Source organism: Mus caroli, chromosome 4 (assembly GCF_900094665.2).
Source record: "Mus caroli chromosome 4, CAROLI_EIJ_v1.1, whole genome shotgun sequence".
NCBI lineage: Eukaryota > Metazoa > Chordata > Mammalia > Rodentia > Muridae > Mus > Mus caroli.
Genome location: NC_034573.1, coordinates 116,521,670 through 116,536,521, shown reverse-complemented (window position 1 = coordinate 116,536,521; position 14,852 = coordinate 116,521,670). Strand labels below are relative to the sequence as shown.

The window sequence follows — 14,852 nt, the reverse complement described above, 5'->3', positions numbered from 1 at the left end:
ACACACACACACACACACACACACACTCCAAAAACCAGTCTCAGGAAAAATAAGCAAGCAAGCAAGTAAGCAAGCAAACAAACAGACAAAAACAAACCCAACAAGTAAACACCCACCAAAATGATGGCCATTTATGTCAGCAGATGGCTTTTCTGCCTCCTAGTAGGTCTTTAAAACAAACTCATAATAGTCAGGATGCTGATTGTTTGAGGGGGTGCAGGGTGGAAGAGGTTACATCTTAAATCTCAGATATGGTACCTGTTGACAACCACAGAACGCTGAAGCAGAAGAAACTGTAAAGCAGGTACAGGCTTCTCGGCAGCTTCACTGATGTCTGCCAACAATATCCTGGCAAAACCCAGGAAGCGGGACTTGGCTTGACTCCCAGTCTCTTCTCCATGGCCTTCCAGAGAGGCGGAACCAGTACACTAGAAAGACAGAAAGAGAAGAAATTATATGCCAAGCAATTAATAATTGATTCCTGGAAATGTGGAATGCTAGAAAAATGTGACAGATCAGAAGAAAGAGAAATTTCAAGTGTGTCTTTCAATGTTCATCCCTGCCAGTAAATTTTCAGCCTGAGCTTCAGCAGAGCCTATAATTATCAGTGTAACAACAGAGCAAGGATATATAAAGTGAATCTGCTGTTAAAGTGATTTTGTATCCCATTGTTGTCTAAGCTAACGTCTGTGAGAGAACGGGAAAGAGCACCAACCTGGGAAGGCAGGTCTGATTTCCCCCTTCAGCTTCTACTAACTGCTCTGTGATTTTGACCAAAGTACTTCGTTATCTATGAAGAGGTTGGACTTCCTCTAACTAATTCTGATTATACTGCCCAGCCTTGCTATAGTTTTTCAAGGTGATTCTCTTTAGGCACAGCAAGCGTTGCCCGGTTTGCTACCACCCCCACCATCACTATCTTACAAATCTACCCAGTTCACACTTTCACATCAATTTACACTTTTACATTATCTGCCTGATCCAAGTCATTTGCAATTCCTGTCTTAAGTTCTTGTATACTTCTCCCCATATGTTTGACTTAGGTAGGCACTGTGCTGGCTACTCTGTAATCTAGTGGCTGTAGGATGGAGGGGAGAAGAAAGAGGAACGATATATATATATATATATATATATATATATATATATCAAGATGAGTTGTTGACAGGGTTCTAAGAAACAATTCAAAAATCTGTTGACTAGGCATGGTATCTCATACCTGAAGTCCTAGCTACTTGGAAGGCTAAGGAAGAATTGTTTAAATCAAGGACTTCAAGGTCAGCCTAGAGAATATAATGAGACACTGTCTCAAAAAAAAAAAAAAATCTTGTGCTGGCAGTGGTGATGCATAACTCTAGCCCCAGCACTGGGGAGGCAGAGACAGGCAGATCTCTGTGAGTTCAAGGCCTGCCTGGTCTACAGAACAAGTTCCAGAACAGCCAAGGCTACAGAAAAACCCTGCCTCCAAACAAACAAACAAACAAACAAACTTAGAAATCTTCTGATGAAAGAAATGATAAATATGAAGCTGTCATCCACAGCTGGTAAACAGCACAGGGTGGCAACCCTAACCCTCACTTCCAGCCAGCATACAAGACCAGCGTTGTCTGGAATGGATTTCAATGCCAAGAAATGAAGAGACAAACATAAAACTCCAAATTGAGGTAATGCCTTTCCCTGAGCCATAGGCACCGAATGAACTCTTATCTCTCTCACTCTCTTCTACCCTTTCCTCGTCTAGTTTTCCCGTAACTGTACATTAGGGCACATGGGGCAGAAAAGAGGTGTGTAGGCCACAAACACATTGAAAAGATCATGAGGTGTAGCCTAAGAAACTATACTCAGAAACTTCGTTAGCCTCCCAGGATGGAGCTGAGAGAGCGTGTGTGTGTGTGTGTGTGTGTGTGTGTGTGTGTGTGTGTGCGCGCGCGCGCGTGTGTGTGTTCATGAGTGTGTTCTCGAGGATCTTACCCAACATTTCTGCCTACCACAAAAGGATTTAAAACTAAAGGTGACTCAACACCTGTCATCAATCTCTTGGCAGGTGGGTGGGAAAAGCAAAAAAGAAAGAGAAGGCTTTGAAAACAGGAGCAATAAATACCATTGGACTAGCAAACTGGTTACAAGTGCATGGGAGAGGCAGAGCTAATCTCATTTGCACTCCTAGTCATTTACTCGGCTCAAACCTACAATTGCCTATGGGCACAAATCACTGCTAGGGTCCAGTTAAAGGCTTGCTGACCAGAGGCAGGAACTACAAAACACTGCTAAGACCCAAAATGTTTGTTATCAAATCAAAGGGTAGCAACCCAGAGAGAGAACACACACCCCCACAATACTCTGACAAATGAAAATCTAGAAAAGCTCCCAGTAGTTCTGGCATTTAGGGCGTTACAAGTACACCCGAAATAAAAGCACTCCGTTGCAGCAGCTGTTCAGACAGAGCAGGGGGTAATGTTTACTTAATACTTCAGGTTGATGGGGAATGTATCATAGTTCAGTCTGTCAGCTACATACGTGGAACTCCATTTATATACACAGCGATAAGATATGTTTGAATAACGACAGAGCCGGTCTATTCAGCGGGTGTGAGTAATCAAGAATAAAGCTTTAAGAAAGAAAGAAAGAAAGAAAGAAAGAAAGAAAGAAAAAAGTCCTAGATGTTTGAGAAAGTTACAGAACAGACTGCATGAATAGCTTTGCTTATATTTGCAAACACTGTTTTCCAAATAGCTGGAAAAATGAACAGATTGTTCTAGGAGGTCGTCTTTCCAATTTGTTCCTAGTTTCCAAGTCTGTTAATCACAAGATAGCACAAGGAGAGTCAGCTAAGGCGCTTTAACAGCTTCTATTGTCAGTTGGGCACAACCACCGTGAGGTGAGACCAGGCAAAGCATTCCTGGAACCCCGCCTGAGGTCTTCTACTTGGACTTCCTTCAGTTCGCTTTTTGTGCTCACTGCAGCCACCGCAGGACCCTCTAAGGGGCATAATTGTCAAAATTCTCAAGGAGGAAGGTTTTCGCCAACGAGCCCAGCCCCGCCCCCTTTATTCTGTATCAACTTTTTTTTTTTTTCTTTTCTTTTAATCTCGATGGGAAGATCATCAAACACCAGAGACAGCCACTCGGGACGAGGCTGCAGAGGTCGAGGGTATCAGAAGGACCACAGTGCCTGGAGCCTGGTCTGCCCATCTGTCAGGGAATAGAGGGAGCTGCCTGACCAGGCCTGAGCCCCAAAGCGGAGGGGTTCAGGTTGGGACTCTGGCACCTGCAAGGCTAGAAGCAGCAGATTTGTCCTGTCCCAGCCAGGAGCGCCATCTCCGGGTCCCAACGCCGGACCAGCATACCCGAGGCATCGCCCGCCCCGCCTCTGCCCCTCCCCTGAGCTCCTGGTCCTCGGCCTGGCAGCCAGCCGCCCGGGCCACCTACCGGGGCTCAGGGCCACATAGAGGGGTGCCGGCTCTCGGCGGCCTCCGCCTCCTCCCGATCCATGGGCTCGGGGACCCCCAACCTTCTCTCCCCTCACGCAGAGGAGGAGGAAGAGAAAGAAGGAAGTGCTGGCTCCCCACCGGGACAGCTCCCTCTTGCCTCAGCCTCCCTGGACAGCGACCGCGGCCGGAAACGCCGCCTCCTTCCCACCTCCCGGGGCTCAACCCGGAAACATACTCTTCACGCTGAGCCAATCCTCCTTCCCCCACCCTCCGGAAGCGCAATTCCAGCCGCGAGCCCAAAGGTGGGAGGAGGGGCGGCGCTGAGGGGAGAGCTACGCACAAGCGAGGACGTCCGGGCCCTCAGCCTTTGGCCGCGAGCCCTTGCGGGGCGGCCCGCACCTTTCCTCCTTAGCACGAGCACTCAGGCCCCAGACTCGGGCAATTGCCCACAAGCAAGATGGCCGCACCGGAGGCGCCCCCCTACTGCTTAGCGCCCTGCTGTGCCATTGGTCAGAGTGCGGAGTGAGGCCAGCGCCGATTGGTCGAGAGCGATGCGGGGGTGGGGGTGGAGCTGTAGCAGCCTGGAGCCAAGAGTGGGCAACGCGGCGTGAGCAGCAGCCCCAGGCTCCCGGAGCATCGCGCCCGGAGAAAGACTTCGCCGCTCGGGGCCGCAGCCTGGTGAGCTCAGCCCCCTTCAAGCCCTCCCCTGCATCTCAGCCGGAGCCTCTCCGAACCGGCGCTGATCGATGCCGAGACTCCCCAGGGACCCTATCGCGACTCCATCGTGCCATATCTCGACATCACCGTACCCTGTCGAGACTCCATTTTGTCACAACCCCTTTCAGTATTTATCTATCTACCTATATATTTTTTTAAATTTGCCCTATCATATTTGGGGGCTGTCCCCTTCATGTCGTGATTTCGCTGTGATCTCTCCGTGACATCACCGCGCCATCGTGAAGTGTGATCTCATCGCTGCCCTGTCGTTCGACTTCATCAATGTCGTGTTGTGACCTGGCTGCGGCGGGACAGGTGGTGACCGCCAGGATCCCTTCTCCCCTTCTCATCTCTCCATCACTGCAGCCCCGCTTCGATTATCCGGCTTTTGGATTCTGTTATCCAGAGAGCCACCCGACCCCTCTTTCCTTCTCCAGCCAGTGCCGGCACCCACAGGCTGTTAGCAGGACGGACAGGGAGAGTACAGGGAGCACAAGGGGTTAATGTTGCTACTGCTGCAGCAGCTGCAGCTCCTGCTCTTGCAGCCTCTGCAGCCTCTGCCCGAGGGAGGGAAAGAAGAGAAGGCAAGGAGGCTGCGGGGGCGATTAAGAGCCCTGGCTGGAGGGGTGGGTCCACAGGGGAGTCTTCAAAGCCTTCTCTGGAGAGCTTCCCTTCTCACTCCTGCTGAAGCCAGTCTACTTTCTCTGAAGAAGGGAGGGGAAAGGAACCCTAGAATGTCCTTTTCTTCCTTGTCGGCGTGAGTCCGGATAATCGAACTTCACCCGTGTCTGTCTGCATTTCTCCCTGTCTGTCCTCACCGCTCACTCCTCGTGTGCCTCCTGGAGAGAGATAAAACCCGGTGTCTGGTGCCAGGGGCTGCTGAGCAGTTGGGCCAGCTCCTTCCCACTTCTAGACTGGTGAGGAAAGCTGTCCAGCTGAGCAGCGGCATGCATGGTCCTCATATCCCACTTTTCTGGAGGTGACCTTGGACCAGGGTCCCTTCTTCATCCTAAAGAATTTGCAGGTCCAGCCTCTTAAAGGGGCTCCCCCAAGGGAGGTCAGTCATGAGGAAGCCACCCTTCCAAATCCACCCTCCCCTCCCTCTGTGCTAATCCCTCCCTACATCCTCCACTTCCACCCCCGCCCCCGCCCCTCCTCTGCAGAGGGATGCTCAGTCCCTCTTGTGTTCACAGTTGGGCAAGGCGGGCATCATGGCCTCGGATTGTGAGCCAGCTCTGAACCAGGCAGAGAGCCGAAACCCCACCCTGGAGCGCTACCTGGGAGCCCTCCGTGAGGCCAAGAATGACAGCGAGCAGTTTGCAGCCCTGCTGCTAGTAAGGACCTGGAAGGTGGGAGGGCTGGTCAGGAGGGCCCCCAAAGAATGGGGTCAGCAAGTCTCCAGGGGTATCTAAGTGGTATTGGCAACCCGGAGGTACCAAAAAAGGCCTGAGACCTCTACCTTTGTACTCTATTCTCTTGGGAATGGGGGAAGGGGAGAAGAGAGGTGAATAAGACTGTGGCATGGGACCACGGAGGAGGCTGCCTGGATTTGCTTTTTGGGGCGTCCCGGAGCAGATGGGAGCTGACTCATAGGGTAACAGCAGCAGGTTGTAACTAGTGCAGAGTACTTGTGGGCCGGGGTAGCTTTTCCTCGACCTGAGAGAGTAACAGGATGGGGAGTAACTAGCAAGAGGTTCTGAGAGATGACCAGAGTGATGATCAGTAAGTCAAAAGTAAAGGGTCTTGGTCCGCTAGAAGAACCCAAGCTGGGGACAGCAAAGCAGGAGCTGCAGTGCTTGGGGTGGGAGGGGGGGGATGAGTTGGTGTGTGGGGGGTGAAGGGAGGAGGGAGTGCAGCAGTTGCTTGTTTGCCATGGCAACAGGGAGAAGGCTCTGGAGTCAAGGGCTCACACTGCAGCAGAGGAGGTGTTTAGGCGAAACGTAAGGGGAAATGTTTTGACATGCGGAGCAGCGAGACACAGGAGCCATTTCCCGTGAGAAGGTGGCGGAAATGGATCAGAGACTTCTCTGGAGACAAGTCCTTAGGGAAGGACCCTGAATCCTTAGAGGATTTGAGTTCTGAAGCCCCTTGCCTCCCAGGTCATAGGCATATGGATTAATGGATTAGACACCAGGAGGCACTCCTCAGCTGGCCAGGTGATGACCGTTTGCCCAGATGTGTAGTGAAGGGCCACTGGACAAACTCCTTTCCATGAGGCAATAAGAGATGACAGGGATACCAGAGGTCACACCTGTCTGTCTCCAAGGAGGAAGGAGGACCTGGACCAGATGACCCCAGAATGGATCCCATTGCATAACCCATTCCTGCAGTGCCCAGGGAACAGGGTAGGGACAGTCTTTGCTACAATTCTTCTCACTCTGCTGATAGTGTATTGCCTCCCCCCCCCCTTCCAGGTAACCAAGGCAGTCAAAGCAGGTGACATTGATGCCAAAACCCGACGTAGGATCTTTGATGCCGTTGGGTTCACCTTTCCCAACCGACTCCTGACCACTAAGGAGGCACCTGATGGCTGCCCTGACCACGTTCTCCGGGCCCTGGGCGTGGCCCTGCTGGCCTGTTTCTGCAGCGACCCTGAACTAGCCAGCCATCCCCAGGTCCTGAACAAGATCCCCATCCTTAGCACATTCCTTACAGCCCGGGGAGACCCTGATGATGCTGCCCGCCGCTCCATGATCGATGACACCTACCAGTGCCTGACAGCTGTTGCGGGCACACCACGAGGGCCCCGACACCTAATTGCTGGTGGCACCGTGTCTGCCCTGTGCCAGGCATACCTAGGGCATGGCTATGGCTTTGACCAGGCTCTGGCACTCCTGGTGGGGCTGCTGGCTGCTGCAGAGACACAGTGCTGGAAGGAGGCGGAGCCCGACCTGCTGGCTGTGTTGCGAGGCCTCAGTGAGGATTTCCAAAGAGCCGAAGATGCCAGCAAGTTTGAGCTCTGCCAGCTGCTGCCCCTTTTTCTGCCCCCAACAACTGTGCCCCCTGAATGCCACCGGGATCTGCAGGCTGGGCTGGCACGAATCCTAGGAAGCAAGTTGAGCTCCTGGCAGCGCAACCCTGCACTGAAGCTGGCAGCCCGCCTGGCTCATGCCTGCGGCTCCGACTGGATCCCAGTGGGCAGCTCCGGGAGCAAGTTTCTGGCCCTGCTGGTGAATCTGGCGTGCGTGGAGGTGCGGCTGGCTCTCGAGGAGACAGGCACAGAGGTGAAAGAAGACGTGGTAACAGCCTGCTATGCCCTTATGGAGTTGGGGATCCAGGAGTGCACCCGCTGTGAGCAGTCCCTGCTTAAGGAGCCACAGAAGGTTCAGCTCGTGAGCATTATGAAAGAGGCTATTGGCGCTGTCATCCACTACCTGCTGCAGGTAAGGATCCACTGGCCTGCAGAGGATGTAAGAGTGTGATGGGAGATAGCATAGCTGTACATGCTGGCTGGTACTGGTAGCAAGCGCTCTAGGAGTAGTGTGTGGCCGAGCCTCCTTCCCTCTCCCTCCCTGCCGTGAGCCTCCACACAAGCACCATACCACACACCATATGTGCTCTCTGATCACAGCACACACACACACACAACACAGAAACCTCCCACTCACATATACTCTCCAGTACACACACTCTACACATCACACACCAAGTCGAAGCAGACTGTTCTGCTCACGCTAAAAGCATTGTCTCACATATCAGCCTGGCTACGTCTTTACATGTCTCCCAAGTAAACTTGTAGGATGCAGGAGAAGGATTGAGGGGTGGGGGGGTGGGGGGGAGGGCGGGGAGTGGCCTGGTTCCTGCCTCTGGAGTTCCTGCTGAATCTGTTTTCCCCTCCCATCTCCTTTACTCTCTGTATTTGCAAGGCCACCTCTTCTGCCCCCTTAGGAGTCAGGCGCAATTGGTCTCTTTAATGGCCTGCTTCACCCACTGGACTCACCAGCCTTATGTCCAACAACTCATGCTAAGCTCTGATTTTATTTTCTGATTTAAACCAAAACATGGGTGACCTCTCACTACTTGATGGCAAGTCTTTTTTCCCTTCCCTGCCTCAATTCAGAGCCTCTCTAAGGAAATGTTACGTTTCCTCTGGCTCCCCAGCTACCTTAGCGGTACAGTTAGGAGTATGTGACTGGAGTCTTTAAGCACTAGACACACTGTCTGAGACCCACTTGATTCAGTTGTCCACACTGAGGTCCCACTAGGTGACCAGCCCCTGTGGGCTGAGTCCCTCCCATGTGCTAGGTTTTTGGGTAGACGTAGGCTTGTTGCCCCCACCCCCCTTGAGTTATGTTTATCTACTTAGACGTGGTGGAAGGATGATGCCTGCATGTCACAGCACACATGTGGAGCTTGGAGAGCTAGTCAGGTCTCTCCCTTCACACTGTGATTCCCAGGAATCAAACTGAGGTTTTCATGTACCCACTGAGCCATTTATTTACCGGCCCTCGATGCCCACAAGTAATGGGCCCACAGGCCAAGATTTCCCTTGAGTTCTGATACTGGCAGGCAGAGGAGGGTACCTGGTTCAGCTCTGTTTCATTGGGGTCTTGTGACCACAGGTGGGGCCAGAGAAGCAGAAAGAGCCCTTTGTGTTTGCCTCGGTGCGGATCCTGGGTGCCTGGCTGGCGGAGGAGACCTCATCCCTGCGTAAGGAGGTGTGCCAACTGCTGCCCTTCCTTGTCCGATATGCCAAGACACTCTATGAGGAGGCTGAGGAGGCCAGTGACATTTCACAGCAGGTGGCCAACTTGGCCATCTCTCCTACTACACCAGGGCCTTCTTGGCCAGGGGATGCTCTCCGGTGAGTTTATGTTTATGGGTTGTCTAGCCAGACCATTCCAAAGAAAAGGGTTTCCAGGATTGGTGGCATATGCCTGTAATCCCAGCAGTTAGGAGGCTGAGGCAGGGAGTTCTGAGAGTTCAAGACCTATTTGGGCTACATAGAAAGCACCAGTTCCTCCAAGGCTACATCAACATAGCACGACCCTGTCCCAAAAAAGAGAGAAATTAGATAGATAGATAGATAGATAGATAGATAGATAGATAGATAGATAGATGAAAGAAAAGGGTCAGATAGGGATGCCCTCTTTCCCCTAACCTGGGCTCCTGATGTCATGAGTGTCTCCTTAGGATCATTTTTTATTTGTTTGCTTTTGGCGTTTCTTCCCACAGAACTCCTGAACTGTCCCCATACCGCTTGCCATCTCAAATTTAGAAAAACAAAACCAAATCAGGGTCTCATCTTGTAGCCCTGGCTGTCCTGGAACTTCCTGTATAGAACAGGCTGGCTTCAACTCAGCCTCACAGAGATCTGCTGCCTCTGCCTTCCAAGTGCTGGAATTAACGTATGCACACACACACACCCACACACACACACCTGGGTGATACCCAGATTTTTATTAAAAACAGAACTTAGGTTTATTGACTATCTGCTACAAAGCAAGGTGTTTTGCTGTGTACTTTTTGAGAACACTTTCATTTGGTCCACATAGCAAATCTCATGATGTATAGAAATTGCATCCACAGTTGGACAATGGTGGCACATGTCTTTGATCCCAGCACTCGGGAGGCAGAGGCAGGCGGATTTCTGAGTTCAAGGCCATCCTGATCATCAGAGTGAGTTCCAGGACAGCCAGGGCTACACAGAGAAACTCTGTCTTGAAAAACCAAAAAAAAAAAAAAAAAAAAAAAAAAAAGGACCCAGTAACCACACTTTTAAAATAAACATGGCTGAGCTTGCTGGCTTACACCTTTAAGATCAGCACTTGGGAGGCTGAGGTAGGATTGCTTTGAAGTCACTCTGGGCTGCAGAGGAAGACCCTGCCTCAAAAATTATTTAAAAAATAAAACTGCCGTAAATGAGCTCAGAGGTTGAGAAGTACATAGGCCACAATTAAACTGTGGGGCAGGGCCCCATGGGCTGGGGCATGCGCGCCTCTGACGTCTGAACTTCCAGTGGGAGTGAGACCACCTCCCCTGACTTCTATGTTCTTTTTCTGTCAGGGTGCTCTGCCCTTATCTCTCCCACCTCACATTCATCTGTCTCCACATGTCAGGCTCCTCCTTCCTGGCTGGTGTCACCTGACTGTTGAAGATGGTCCCCGGGAGATTCTGATCAAGGAAGGAGCCCCCTCACTTCTGTGCAAGTACTTCCTGCAGCAGTGGGAACTCACATCCCCGGGCCATGACACCTCAGTGCTGCCAGACAGCGTGGAGATCGGCCTGCAGACCTGTTGCCACATCTTCCTCAACCTGGTGGTCACCGCTCCAGGGCTGATCAAGTGAGGGACTTGGGAGAGGCTGGGAGGAGATCCTGGGAAGCAAAGGGGGTCTAGCACCCGTTTTCAACCTCTGACTTAGTTTCCCTGTAGCCGTAGGCTGAGTGTTAGCATAAGCCAGTTTCAGAACAAACAAAGCCAGTGCCACTTGAAGGTTTGTTGCAGCAGACCCTCAGGTATCCGAGGGCATGTCTGTCAGCTCCAGCCGTCACTCAGCTCAGCTACTTGGCATCTGACTGACCCAGATGGCAGGGTTGAAAGTCAGAAGTTAACACTTCACCCAGCCTCACAAAGTCCTGGCAAGCCCTGGCCTGGTAAAGCTAGAAAACCTAGATGCCAGGTGTTCCAAAGGGCTTGGTGGAGTCAGCTAACTCTCTGCCTGCCCCCTTCCTCCCCAGGCGCGATGCCTGCTTCACGTCTCTTATGAACACCCTGATGACGTCACTGCCCTCACTAGTGCAGCAACAAGGGAGACTGCTTCTAGCTGCCAACGTGGCCACCTTGGGGCTCCTAATGGCCCGGCTCCTTAGCACCTCTCCAGGTAAGCCTTGGGGACAGAGTACCTGAGTGGACTTGCAGTGTTCAGAGAGTAAGCCTCCGCTTTCAGAAATCGGTGTAGCAGAATTTTCCCATCGAGAGGCAATTTCTACAGTATTGCTCCATCCTCCACCCCCACCCTTCTTCCCAAAATGATTAACATTCTCTTCCTTTTAAAGACTTTTAAGGCAAGGCCTGGTGGGAGTTCAGTACAGACCTGTTCAGAGACACAAGCATGGGCACCTGGAATCTCTGGCAGCCTGGGATCTCTAAAACCCCCATTTTCAAGGTGGAGCTGCCCCCATCCAGGCCCTGAGTCACAAGCCCAGTGTGTGGTACATTGAGGTTTTTACCACTCAGCACCGCGCCCCACTCAGTGACACATATCAGCACTACTTACTCTCTGTGCACAGCTTCTCCCTGTCCTCCCTCTCTCTGGCTGCGTCCCCTCCAGCCCCTGACAGCCCTCAGTGTCTCCCACTTTGACCGTGGGTGTCTGCTTGGGTCCCTCTGTCCCCGCCTGTTCCCTGTGCCCCATCTGTCAGGTTGGAGGAACTGAGCAGATGTCTGGGAACAGGGTGTAATGTGCCCATACCCTCAGCTGCCTGTTTTCTGTGTGGGGATCCCAGCAGGGTACCCTGCCGAGGAAGGGGAACAAAGCTCTGAACTAGGAACCCCTTGCATTTAGCCCCCAAAGAGAGTCACCATGCTATGGATCCAGTGCCGGCTCGCCCACAAATGCTACCTCATTAGTTGAACAGCTTCCTGAAAGTCTGAAGAGGGGGCTCCTGAACCCCTAAATGACAGGTGTGCGCCAGAGTTGTATTACCGTTCACCATCCCCTTTAGCGCCCTCTTCTGGCCAGAAATCGAATTCTTTCATTCTCAGCGTGGTGAAGGACTCTGGGCCATCAGCTGCTGGGGCCCCTGCTGTGGAAACCCAGAGGAAGGTCCTTGTTTTTTTTCATACAAGGCTCACTCCGACCTCTTACGCATTTAGAGGTCTTGTTGATGGAGTGTACCTGGATTTAATTCTCATGACAAATTGCTAAGATTGGCTTGCTATTGGCTCCATCTCAGTAAAGAAACTGAAGTCTAGAAAAGTTTAAACACCCAGTGTCACACAAAGTGTCGAAGGTAGGCTTTGAACCCAGGCAGTCTGAATCCGGATGGAGCTTTTGTTCTCTGAGTATGTCCACACAGGAGGGATGGGAGGCCCTGGTCCAGTGCTTGGCTGTCTGGATTTATACATTCTCCATTCCTTTCAGCTCTCCAAGGAACCCCAGCCTCCCGAGGTTTCTTCGCAGCTGCCATCCTCTTTCTGTCACAGTCCCATGTGGCACGAGCCACCCCTGGCTCTGACCAGGCGGTGTTGGCCCTGTCCCCTGACTATGAAGGCATCTGGGCTGACTTGCAAGAGCTCTGGTTCCTGGGCATGCAGGCCTTCACGGGTTGTGTGCCGCTGCTGCCCTGGCTAGCCCCTGCTGCCCTGCGCTCCCGCTGGCCACAGGAGCTGCTACAACTGCTAGGTAGTGTAAGCCCCAACTCCGTCAAGCCTGAGATGGTGGCTGCCTACCAGGGCGTGCTGGTGGAATTGGCGCGGGCTAACCGGCTATGCCGGGAGGCCATGAGGCTGCAGGCGGGTGAAGAAACGGCCAGCCATTACCGAATGGCTGCCTTGGAGCAGTGCCTGTCAGAGCCCTGAGGGGCATCCAGTGGGTACAGACCCAGGGGCGGGCAGCGAGGGAAGGAGGGAGGAGGCATCTTCCCTGAAGCCCCCAAACTGGACCCCTTCTTCAGACCCCCACAAACACCCCAGCTTTCTGGCTTTTCTGAGGGCTAGGGCATGGTGCCCACCTCTCAAGTATAAGATACTGCATCCTGCCTCCAGCCCCCTTGGGGCAGGGATTGGCTTGGAACAGAGGTTGGCCCCGCCAGGCCGGGGAAAGTTGGAGAAGCCCCCAGGAGGAGGGCAACTAAGTGTTATACCCAGTGTCTGGCTCCCTGATAGGAGGGAGGTCCCAGGGTAGGAGCGGGCTGGCAGGCGCTGACTGCCTCAGCCCATGTGCCCTGCCGGCCAGGGCGTGGCCTCCCCAAGGCTGTGGTGCCCCTTCTGGCTCCCCCAGGTCAGGTCCGCGCCCTTTAAATTGGCCGCTTGGCTTTTGCCTTTGGTCCTCTTGGACAGAGAGTAGGCTCAGGCCATTGACATCACAGTTCTTCCTTTTAACTCTAGTGACTCGGGGTCTGAGTTGCCCCTATGCTTCCAGGGCAATTCGGAGCAGACAGACCAGTGGGGGGGTGGGGAACCTCCTTCCACTTGCGCTTCCTTGAGGGGACCAGAGAGCCCTTGGTCCCAGGTCTCTTGAGCTTTTGTGTCATGTTGCAGCAGAGTGAAGATGGGGGGTTGGGGGTTATTTATTTTGCTTGTCCTTATCCCTGCTTGGACACCTGAGCATCAGATCCCTGTGCCCCTGGTGCCATCTGGCCTGGCTGGAGCCAGGAACAAGAGGTCACCCCACCCTAGAATCCGCATGGTTTCCCTGTGATTGCACTCCACTGCCACCGTGGTGCCTGGCTTCAGCTCCCCTCCCCCAATCCCTGCTAAGACTCTACTCTGCAGGGAGACGCGACTGGCGGCTCCAGCAGGAACTACCTTTCTGAACCCGCGGAGACCCGCATACGCCTGACCCCTGGCTTCCTCCCCTCCCCCCAGTGCGTTCTGTGATCGCCAAGTTCAAAGCTGTGCACATGTGGACACTCAATAAATGTTTATTGGTGATGAGAAGCCTCCTTTGTGGTCTGCCTTGCACCTCCTCTGCCTTAACCTGCTCCTAAATACTAACCTGTTCTCAGTCACACACACACACACACACACACACACACCCGGGGGCTTAGGAAGGAAGCACAGTAGTTCTAGTTTTACATGCAGGGAGGTTTTAGGTACACCCTGCCCTAGTACCACAGGTTCCTAAACCCAAAATGTTGATGTGGCTGGGCTTGTGGGACACTCAGAAGTACTGTCTCTTTTCAGCACCTTGTTCCCAGGGTCATTGCTACATCCTCCAATTTAAAAAAAAAAAAAAAAAAAAAAAAAAAGTTTGTATTGGCATATATGGTTGGGGGTGGGGTACGTGTGCCATAGCGCTCATGGCAGTCAGAAGACAACTTGGAGTTAGCTCTTCTCACTGTGGTGGGTTCTGGGGATAGAGCTCAAGTCAGCCTGTTTATTTGGCAAGTACCTTTACCCACTGAGCCAGCTCTCAGGCCATGTCCCAACTTCTGAAGAGATCAGAAATCCTAAGTTTTAGATGGAATCCAGCTCAAACACTGAAAACTTTATTTTCAGTTAAGTCACTGTTGACCTAACGAAACGCTGAAGCCAGAGAGTGGCTTTCAGGCTGCCAGCTGCTGACCTGCCTCTCATGCCAAATGAGAAGAGGAAGGGCCAAGCTGTCAGGTTGGAGGCAGAACAGCTCCACCCCAACCCTGGTTCCCAGTCTGTTCTGTCTGCAGGCTCCACCTAGGCCCCCAAGCCTGTAATCATCCACGGAACGCATCCTGTTGCTTACCCTCGGTTGGCTATGCAAGGCAAGGATATTCATTTGAAAACAATTCTCAGGTAAACCTGAGAAGACAAACTAACCTGTACCAAGTGGCTTAATACCCAGAAGGCAATGCAACTTTAAGGTATTATTAGCAGTGACTTCTATGGAGGTCAAAACAAAATGGGCCTGGAATCTTAAGCTCCCCAGCCCCTTGAACAAGTCCAGAGAACTAAACAGGCTCTGGGACCTGAGGGCTAGGAGGGGGCTTACCGGGTAGACAAGCAGAAGGAGGGTGTAAAGACGTGCCATTCCTGCACCATGGCCCAGGGGGAAGAAGTGGCGGGTG

General features: G+C 52.6%; 2 protein-coding genes across 7 annotated transcripts in view; one reads left to right on the top strand and one right to left on the bottom strand.

Annotated features, from left to right (window-relative positions):
- Kiaa0319l (KIAA0319 like) overlaps window positions 1-3,870 on the bottom strand; it is a 102,095-nt gene extending 98,225 nt beyond the window's left edge. The window contains exons 1-2 of one of the 4 annotated variants that reach the window (XM_021159597.2): window positions 3,768-3,870; window positions 259-428 (exon numbers count right to left, since the gene is read on the bottom strand). In XM_021159597.2, coding sequence (XP_021015256.1) covers window positions 259-400 — 142 coding nt within the window. In that variant the 5' untranslated portion in view covers window positions 401-428; window positions 3,768-3,870. The other 3 variants (XM_021159598.2, XM_021159595.1, XM_029476275.1) reach the window with 3 other exon arrangements.
- On the top strand, window positions 3,670-13,746 carry Ncdn (neurochondrin). Of its 3 annotated transcripts, none has more exons than XM_029476276.1 (7): window positions 3,670-4,105; window positions 5,338-5,478; window positions 6,559-7,527; window positions 8,707-8,948; window positions 10,204-10,428; window positions 10,824-10,966; window positions 12,230-13,746. In XM_029476276.1, the coding sequence occupies exons 2-7, from the start codon at window positions 5,356-5,358 to the stop codon at window positions 12,664-12,666; spliced, it is 2,139 nt and encodes a 712-aa protein (XP_029332136.1). In that variant the 5' UTR covers window positions 3,670-4,105; window positions 5,338-5,355; the 3' UTR covers window positions 12,667-13,746. The 3 variants fall into 3 exon arrangements, with proteins under 3 accessions (XP_029332136.1, XP_021015258.1, XP_029332137.1); XM_021159599.2 differs by having other exon boundaries at window positions 3,888-4,459; XM_029476277.1 differs by lacking the exon at window positions 3,670-4,105 and adding an exon at window positions 4,787-4,901.
- The last annotated feature ends 1,106 nt before the right edge of the window (window positions 13,747-14,852 follow it).

Excerpts from the sequence above, each read along its gene's own strand:
- Ncdn (XM_021159599.2), top strand. The coding sequence starts at position 4,427 with ATGTCGTGTTGTGACCTGGCTGCGGCGGGACAG. Across the intron at positions 10,429-10,823 it reads ACCGCTCCAGGGCTGATCAA|GCGCGATGCCTGCTTCACGT; the intron begins GTGAGGGACTTG and ends CTTCCTCCCCAG. Across the intron at positions 10,967-12,229 it reads GCTCCTTAGCACCTCTCCAG|CTCTCCAAGGAACCCCAGCC; the intron begins GTAAGCCTTGGG and ends CATTCCTTTCAG.